General features: G+C 39.1%; 1 protein-coding gene and 1 long non-coding RNA gene across 9 annotated transcripts in view; one reads left to right on the top strand and one right to left on the bottom strand.

Moving 5' to 3' along the window:
* Positions 1-4,646: 4,646 nt before the first annotated feature.
* ZNF131 (zinc finger protein 131) overlaps positions 4,647-9,844 on the bottom strand; it is a 28,942-nt gene continuing 23,744 nt past the window's right edge. For all 8 annotated transcript variants that reach the window (XM_081826086.1, XM_081826089.1, XM_081826088.1 and 5 more), the window contains 2 exons: positions 7,167-7,297; positions 4,647-6,514 (listed from right to left, as the gene is read on the bottom strand). In XM_081826086.1, coding sequence (XP_081682212.1) covers positions 5,837-6,514; positions 7,167-7,297 — 809 coding nt within the window. In that variant the 3' untranslated portion in view covers positions 4,647-5,836. The remainder of the gene's footprint in view (positions 6,515-7,166; positions 7,298-9,844) is intronic.
* Positions 7,288-9,353, top strand: LOC145722576 (uncharacterized). Its single transcript, XR_014146921.1, has 2 exons — positions 7,288-8,376; positions 9,025-9,353. It is a non-coding gene; the product is annotated as an uncharacterized LOC145722576 (long non-coding RNA).

Below are 9,844 nucleotides of genomic sequence, written 5' to 3'. Positions count from 1 at the left end.
ACTATTCTGATTTTTTTTTAAGATTTTATTTTTGTAAGATTTTATTTATTTGAGAGAGAGAGAGAGCACAAGCAGCAGGGGGAGAGGCAGAGGGAGAGGGAGAAGCAGGCTCCCTGCTAAGCAGGGAGCCTGATGTGGGGCTCAATCCCAGGACCCCGGGATCATGACCTGAGCCACCCAGGCGCCCCTGATTTTTTGGTGTTTAATTTCTTATTATTCTCTAACATTTGTCTTTGTGGCATTTTCATTTTAGAAGCAGAAAAGCAATTATTTACTGAGAATAAGCAGAATGTTCTTGCTTGAAATTAAAAAACCTAAGACAGCTGCCTTAGCCCAGTCCATTACTTGAATGATAAACATGAACAATAAGGGGTGCCTGGGTGGCTCAGTTGGTTAAGCGACTGCCTTTGGCTCAGGTCATGATCCTGGAGTCCTGGGATCGAGTCCCACATCGGGCTCCCTGCTCAGCGGGGAGTCTGCTTCTCCCTCTAACCCTCCCCACTCTCATGCTCTCTCTAACTCATTCTCTCTCTCAAATAAATAAATAAATAAATCTTTAAAAAAAACATGAACAATAGGTAACAGGATGTTTTTAGAGTAGCACCTGGCTACACTATAAAAAAGAGACCACCAGAAAGGTCCACTCCATTGGCTACTCATCAGTGCTTCTTTGAAGTGCCCTATCCCCCTCGTTCCCCAATTGACCCTGGTTCCAGGACTAAGGGTGTTAGTATTAGCTGGGAACTTGTTAAACATGAACTTTTGGGGGCCCTAGTCCAGGCCAGTTGAATCAGCAACTCGGGGGGGGGGGGCTAGCAATGTGTGTTTTAACAAGATCCTGATGCACACTAGGTTGGAGAACCATTGCCTAGATGGTGTGTCTTAGGGTCAGGAGATGGCAAGGAGACATCAAAAGACAATTTGCTGAATGTATCTTGCCGGCTTTTCTGATCTCCTGTTCCCTGCATCCCAAACCCCATCAAGGGCTGATGTGGATTCCAAAAAGAAAACAGATGTTTAGCTTTTGCTCTGTGCAATCCAATGTTGTCAACCACAAAGAGATCTCATACAAAGGTTAACTGTATTTCAGTGATCAAGGCTGTAGTCTGTGGAGTCCAGTTCCCTGGTTTCAAATACTGGCTCCATTCTTTACCAGTGGTTTCTCATCTCCTCCATCCCTTACTTTCCCCCATTTATATTTACCTCAGGAGATCATTGAGATGATTAAAATGTTAAATGTTCAGCATATGATAAGTGATTCATAAATGATGCTATTTATGTCACGAGATTTTTCTTTCCTAGGCTGTTTTGGTACAATGCCCAACAAGGTGGGCATTGCTTCAGGTGAATAATTACGTGATATTAGGTTTTAGGAAAGGTGAGAAGAAAAAAATACTGAATTCACAGCCTGCCTTCCTATTTATCATGTCGACAGGATTAATGAAGTAATGTTTATACAACACAGGAATTTTAAGATATCCCCACAAGGTCAGGATACATTTATAATGGCAGCCTCTGTGTTTAGCATTTTAAAGCAGTACACTTCTAGGCCTCCAACTACAAAGGATCCTATTAATTGGTGGTGGTGGTGAGGGTTTAAGTTTTAATTCCTGCTGCTTCTCATTTAAATCTTTTATGACAAACCGTGTAAGAGCCATAGCACAACTCAGTGCATTATATCTTAAAAACTCTGAGCTTAGGTTCCCCCCTCTCCTAATGTAACTAACAGTGGTAACCTAATGAATGCGGAGCTAGTAAGCTTTCTCCAACAGAATCAGGCTAAGCTTTTAAGGTCAGGCATTTCCTTATAATTTTGCATGGCATAGTTATAAAACAGTTTCCATGTGAACATGTTAATGACCATCTGGTCATGGGTTTAAAATAATCCATGTTAAATTGAAGATGTACATTAAAACGGGCTTGATTTTCTGGTATAGACTTTATCTACATTTAGGCCTCAGTCAGTACTGTTGGCTTGTTCCAGTTACAAAGTGATTAATTTCAAGTTGAATGTAGCAGAAACAAGCATTTCTGTGTCCACAAAAATATTCCCACTTTCAGTAGTGTATGAGGATGGCAGCCTTTTTATTTTTTAAATATTTTATTTATTTGACAGAGAGAGAGCTCGTGGGGGAGTGGCAGAGGGAGAGGGAGAAGCAGGCTTTCCTCTGAGTGGAGAGCTCGATGCGGGGCTCAATGCCAGAACCCTGGGATCATGACCTGAACCAAAGGCACTTAACAGACTGACCCAAGGGACCCTGAGGGCAGCCTTTTTAAACTAGTAAGACAGTAAGAGCCTTCTGTTTTCATACATACTCAAAAGACTTCTGGGTTTTGGGTGCCTGGGTGGCTCAGATGGTTAAGTGTCTGCCTTCGGCTCAGGTCATGATCTCAGGGGTTCTGGGATCGAGTCCCACATCAGGCTCCCTGCTCCTTGGGAGCCTGCTTCTCCCTCTGCCTCTCTCTCTCTCTGTCTCTCATGAATAAATAAATAAAATCTTTAAAACAAAAAACAAAAAAAACCAAAAAAAACCCAAAAGACTTCTGGGTTTTAAGTGTATTCCTCTTAGGGCTCAGTTTAGTTCTCCTTTGAATCTGATTATAGGTGTGGTATAATAAAAAAAATATGTATTCAGTCTTGCCCCTGGTTCTTGGCACAGAGCTCTTAAAATCCTTGGAATTTCCTGAGTGATGTTTTTTGTCATAAGCTTTTTGTCCATACCCGAGTTTATGCTCATGAGGTGATCTTGGCACTGGTCACCAGAGGAACCAACCACATGATTAGAGGGCTAGAACGATCAGCCACACCCCAAGATATCCAGGGAAGGAATGGCTGGAGAGTGAGTTCAATAATTAATGGCCAATGATGTCATCAATCACATCTAGGTAATGAAACTTTAGTAAACAAGGTTAAGTAAGGGGTTAAGAGCGCTTCCAGGTTGGTGAACACATCCATGTGCAGGAGGGTGGAGCATCAAGAGGTCATGGAAGCTCTGCCCACTCCCTTTGCCCTGGACATCTCTTCCATTTGGCTGTTCCTGGGTGGTTTTTTTTTTTTTTTTTAATAGATTTTAATGTAATCCCTACACCCAACGTGGGGCTGGAACTTACAACCCAGAGATCAAGGGTTGCATGCTTTACTGACTGAGCCAGCCAGGCGCCCCTGGGTTGTATCCTTTATAATAAAACTATACTAGTGCTCCCCTCACCTCTGAGTTGTTCTAATGTATTGAACGTTACAAGGGTGGGAACCCCTCATTTGTAGTTGGCAGGGCAGAAGTGCAGGTATCCTGGATACCTCATTTTTGGCTATTGTCTTGTGGTACTGATCACTTAACTTATAGAGACTATGCTAACACTGGCTGGTGTCCGAAGTGACTTGTTGGACACCCAGGTGGTGGTGGAGAATAGAAGTACTGCTGTTTGTTAGAACAGTGGAGTAGAGGAGACAGAAGAGGCTCTCCTGTTGTTCTGCAGTGCACTTGGGATTCCTGTGATGACCAGTGTCTGGCACTCTAAGGCCCAGCTGTCACTGTACACCTAAAAACCCCATTGGAGTAAAATGGGAGGAATAAAATATTCAGTTCAATACTTAAATATACATCGTGGTTTTTCATAGTTGTTTTTATTATATGTAGAATGTTTTGCAAAGTGCTAATCAACATAAGGTTTATCACCAGTGGGAAGCTTTCCTCTCCTGCAATCAAATTTACTGGCATTCAGGGTACATGGATAGTGCCCTTGTACCTTTTGGGGAAAGTAAAATAAACTATACCTGCCCCTCAAACCTGTTTTGAAAGGCCTTGCCAAATCTGAAAACTCAAGTGTTAATTTTAACACCTCCTTGTGCCTTTGTCCCTGATCTCTACCTTGTGTCAGAGTTCTTGAAAGGTTATGTTTAAAAATAAACCTCGCTTCATACCTTGGCTTAAAGGGCACATCATGAGCTATTTTCAGCATTCAAAATTCACTAGATACTAACTAGTAATTTACATACATGAAACCACTATCTGTCAGGGATTTTTTTTTTTCTTTTTAAACTACAACTAACTCAGGAACATGGACATTTTATGGCAAACTGAAAATTCCATGTAATATAATTTAACTCTATCATCAGTATTCTCTGACTCCAAAGGGGGGAAAATATATCTGTATATCTATATATATATAAGTTTTGTAGTAAGTACCCAATGGCCAAGCAGAACATACAATTGCATACAATTTTTTGATCTTAAAAATTCAACTTCTTATTCCTGTTATCTCTAAATCCATGACCTCTCCAGTTGTGGGGAGCCATTCTCGTTCAAGCAGTTCATAAACAGTTAATATTAGGATTACCAAATGAGGATAAGCTGAATTGATCTTTTAAATTTAACATACTAGTAGTAAGTGGAGAAAGTATATAAAAATAGGCTCTATTTTAAAAATTCCATTGGCTTTTGTGCCCTACCATGGAAGAACTGCAAATGCCAACCTCTCCCTCCTTCCATTCTTTGGAACTGATTTTTGGGGATTAGAGGTGCATACTGAGAACTGTAGATCTTAATTCATGTATCAGTCATGTTAATACAAGTAAGATCTCTGACCACAAACCAACTTCTACACTAGTAATCAAAAAGAAAAAAAAAAAAAAAGAGTCATGAACACATAATTTTAAACTTTACTTCAAAAATGTAAGTATCTCCCAATATTTAACAGGTAAAGAAAATAGCATATTGGTTTATTTTATGTGGTTGTTATATTTTATTTTCCAAGTAATACTGATTAAAAATATTTACACACCTACTTTTAAGTCCACAGTTTAGCACTCTTATTATTTGTATGGCTTTAAAAGTTATAGCACAAGATCTTTACATTAAGGATCGGGGGGAAGATTCATTCAAAACAAAGCCTGATATATTATATACATGTTTTTCTCTGTACTTTATTTTAAATACATTAATTTTTAAATGATGCTCACCTTTTTTTCATCTGGTGGTAAAATACTAGTGCAACTTTTCATTAAAAAAAAAAAAAGTTTACCACAGATATAAATGAATTTTCCCAATTGGAAATGGCCCTTCAGTTGCCATTAAATGAAATTTCTCAACCTAAGTTACCAAGAAAAAGAACTGGTAGTTGCCATTATAAGCAAAAACATAAAATACTATAGCATCACCTACATTGCTCCTTATAACACAAACTTTGAAAGAACCAGAGACACTTTAAAGAAGTTTAGTTGGTTTTGAAAAGGCACATGGGTGTGGGTTTTTTTTTTTTTTACATTCTAGAAATTTTGCCACCACCACTGTTTCTGTTGCAGAGATGACATCTGTGACTATCAGTATAGACAAGAAGGTTGTTCAAACTAAAGAAAGCCAGAAGCCAAAATTTAACTGCACAGTTAACAATGTACTTTTCTTCATGCAGCCTTGTGTTTCCTATATATTCAATTTTCTAACATGCATTAGAATACATTAAGTTTGTATTCTAATGATTTTACGTTTGATTTTACAACATGGAAAAAATCTGAGAAAGAACATGACCTGGGAAAGAGAGAAGGGAGAACCCTTATCACAATGAAAATAGATACATTCGTACCCAACTATATAATAAGAATATAATCCATTTAAGTTTCCAGAAATAATACTTCTCAAAGCTTCCCATTCACTTATGGGAAAGATCCCTCCTCTGTGGCATTAAGTGGGGGGAAATCAGTTTGTTTCAACAGAAACAGTTCACAACAGTAAAGACTTTAACTTTGGTCCACTTGTCTGTTAGCCTAAGGACAGTCACACTGCCCATCATCAGTTCAAAAATCCAACACCTAAATTTAAAAATATATTCATCTGTTATTTCAATCTAAAACAGGCATAGGTGTTCTGTTCTCATTCCCTGCTTGGGAATCCACTGTTGATTTGGTCTCTAAACCATCAGCATCTTGGTGATCTTCCCTGGCAGCCTCAGCAGCATCTGCTTGGGGGGGCTCTCTCTCCTCCTGGTTCATGATTTCAGGGGTCACTTGTTCCAAGTCAGCTTCTAGAAGTTCAGTCTGTACTTCCACTGGCATCTGATTTACCCGTTCAACATGCAGCTCCTCCACGTGTACTTCAGTACCTTCTTCAGTCTGAATTCGACCCACTTCTAGATAACTCACCTGGACCTGCTCTGGAAGCTCACTCATGTGTGAATCATGCACTTGGCTGTCCTGGAGCAGATCTGGATGGACCTGTTCCACAGTCACTTGTGCTGAATCCACCTGAACCTGAAGCAGTGGTAACACATGCACCTTCCCAACTTGTTCTATAATAGTCATTGACGTCACAGGTTCGGTCTGCACACGTGTTTCTACCGAAAGAACTTCTTCGGTTACTAGACGCTCTGAAATATTGTGAGTATCACTGAGATGCCTCCTTAATTCATTTCCTTGCATAAACCACAAGTCACATAAAGTACAATGGTTGGGTTTATCTCCAGTGTGTATTACCAAATGATCTTTGAACTGGTCCCAGCTGTTAAACACACTGTTACAGACCTGAAATAACCAAACATATGGTTTTAACAATACTAATATTTAAACTGAAGAAAATATGAATACATTTATTCTCTTTAAGGAAAAATTTGAAGTTTTCTGAAAAATGTATGATATTCATAATATGGTCTAAGATTTCATAATTCTTTTATTTGATCTTTTAGCTGATGTAGCTAACAAATACATCCTGGGAAACATTTTAACACTGGCTTCATTGTTTAAATGTCATATAAATTCAAAAAATATAAAGTACCAATATTACAATTTCTCCCATAGTATCATTACCATTTAGAACAATTACATTATTTGGGTTATATACACACTAATCATGGAAGAAGAGGTGATCACAGCTAGTCAGCCAGCCCCCCACTGCCTCACTCCCGAATTCTAGTAATTGCTCAGTGGTTAAGAATAACCACAGTTTCATATTATCTATTATTTAGGACATAATTTTATTGAAATTGGTGTCATCTAGGGTTGAGTAAAAAAACACCCTATTCTAATCTTCCTTCTAAAATCAAGACAGTGATGTTCTTTACTCTCATTTCCAAACTATCAGCTCTATACTTTTACTCTATACTCTGCGACCCTTCACTTTTAATGATTTCCAACAAAGACCACTCCTTTGCTAAGGACAGAATACACCCACACATACCTGACATTCATAAAGCTTCTTTCTTCCCTTTTTTGCCCCTATTCCAGTTTGGCATGCAGTCAGGTGACATTTGAGGGTGCTATTTCTAGCAAATCGTTCATGACAATTTGGACATTCAAAAGGTTTTTCACCTATTACAATAGAAAAAAAATTATATTGACAAATCAAGAAAAATACAAAAAGCAAGTAAGGTTTTTTTCTTTTTGGTTAATTCTAATAGCACCTTCTTGAAAGGAAGATCTGAATTTATAATTCAGATGTTTCCACCACATCCAAAAGACTCTCCTAGAGGTGGAAATAGTAAGTTTTCAGTAATTATTATAATTGTATTTGTGCTTTGAGGAAGAAATAAAATTTGGATCTGCGTTCTGTTTCATGTTTCCGCTATTCTTAAAAAGCTGTTTATTTTCCCTTAGGTAAAAATCAAGATCAATCTCTATTTTGGGGAAATGCATCCAGAAGCATTTTTTGAGCACTTACTACGTGCCAGACCATGTGCTAGGTGATGATGATAAACTGTCCTTTTTAAAAAACTCTATCACAGGCCAGAGTATTTTACAAAGGTGAAATACACAGAAATGAGCACCTGCAATGTACCGCAGAAGGCCTGTTTCAGAAAAAAGGGCAATGGAAAATGTACTCCAGCAGCATGGGAGGAGGAGAGTATTCTGCCTGGAATGGAGTAAGAGAAGGAAAGAGGGAAGTTTATTCTAGGCGGAGGCACAGAAGTATAAAACAACTTGGTGGGTGAGGAGTAAGGAGGGAAGGTATCAGTAATGACTCCCAGATCTCTGGCTTAGAATACCAACCGGAATAAATAACACAGAAATCCAAGTAGGTTTGGAGCGGAAAGTGTGTTAGGAAAGATTATAAATTTAGTTATGTATCTGTTGATTCGAAGGTACTCAAAGTGGAAAAGTCTGGTAAACAGCTATATGGACTAATCTGAAGCCAAATAGAGGGTGGACTGATACACAGATTAGGAGTTACTTTAGGTGGTAATAAAAACCTCTGATGTGGTTAAAACTCTAAATATGTTATGTGATAACAGAATCAGGGACAGAACTCAATGAAACACCAAGTTAAAACACCAGGTAAACGAGGCAGCAAAGACAACAGAATCAGAACAACCAGAAGCAGAAGAGAGGGAAATCAAGAAACTTCGGAAGATGAGGGCAGTAAACAGTGCCAAACTGAACAGAGATGTCAGGTAGGACAACAACAGGAGACTGTACTAATTGTAGTGAGAACAGTGTGAGTGATATGGTGGTGGGGTTAGAAGCCAGACTATGGGGGATGAGAGGCAAGTCAATGAAAACAGTACAGAAATTCTTCCAAAAAGGCATGGAAATAAAGAGGATGGAGGGTTTTGACAGATGATACATATACCATTTGCTGGGGTGGGGTGTGGGCAGGGTCTTGAGTATTGGACTGAAGTAGTCTAGAATAGCAATTTTGGCAAAGAAAGATCTAAATCAGACACCAAAAGGCCTAATTTAAGGTCTGATACGATTTTTTTCCTCAAAAGTCCTCAGGAGGGAGTAGAGAGAGGCAAATGACTGCAATAATTCCAGGATTTTTTAAAGGGTTTTTTTTAGAGCAAGTGGGCTCAAAAGCCAAGGGAATATGCTTAGCATGCAAAAAAAAGTGATTCAAGCTGTATACAAGTAGGACAAGATAAGATAGAGAAGTCAGAAATGGGGCAATAAGCTAGGTGGAGAGGGATGGAAGTACTAGCAGGCTAACTGAGGTAGAGTCAGAGTAAGGGAAGGTGAGAGAGGATTCAAGGGAGAGCATGATGCTTGCAGAGAACCATACTAGTTAATTAACTTTGAGTTGTGTTTTTTCTTTTTTTAAGATTTTATTTATTTGTCAGAGAGCGAGTACATGCACAAGCAGAGGGAGCGGCAGGCACAGGGAGAAGCAGGCTCCCCACCGAGCAAGGAGCACGATGTGGGACTCGATCCCAGGACCCTGGGATCATGAACTGAGCCAAAGGCAGACGTTCAACCAACTGAGCCACCCAGGTGTCCCTGTGTTTTTTCCCTGACAAAAAAATATTTTTTGTATAATGTTCATGAGATGAAAAAATTAGACCTTATGATCTAGAATTACTGTTGGTACAGAAACTCCTTTTCAACTCAAATATTGGGAGATACTGCTAAATAAAAAAGTTTTGTGGTTTTAGTAGTGCATATTTTTTTCACTATAAATTGGTATAGCTTCTTTAAATGGTAATTTCATGATATATACCAAGATTTAAAATGTACATATTGTTTGACTTGGCAATTCTGCTCTTGAACACATACACAAAGATATATGCACAAGTATGCTTATTACAGCATAGTCTGTAATAGCAAAAGACTAGCAACAACCTAAATGTGTATCAATATAGGTAAATTATGGGGGCGCCTGGGTGGCTCAGATGGTTAAGCGTCTGCCTTCGGCTCAGGTCATGATCCCCAGGGTCCTGGGATCAAGCCCCACATCAGGCTCCTGGCTCGGCGGGGAGCCTGCTTCTCCCTCTGCCTCTGCCTCTCTCCCTGCTCATGCGCGCTCTCTATTTCTATCTCTGTCTCAAATGAATAAATAAAATCTTAAAAAAAAAAAAAATATATATATATATATATAGGTAAATTATGGCATACCCATACACCGAAACACCACGCAGCCACGGG

This window comes from Leptonychotes weddellii, chromosome 7 (genome assembly GCF_054177405.1).
Source record: "Leptonychotes weddellii isolate Sample4059 chromosome 7, ASM5417740v2, whole genome shotgun sequence".
Taxonomy (NCBI): Eukaryota; Metazoa; Chordata; class Mammalia; order Carnivora; family Phocidae; genus Leptonychotes; species Leptonychotes weddellii.
The sequence above is the reverse complement of the archived record's forward strand: the minus strand, read 5'-3'. Positions and strand labels throughout refer to the sequence as shown.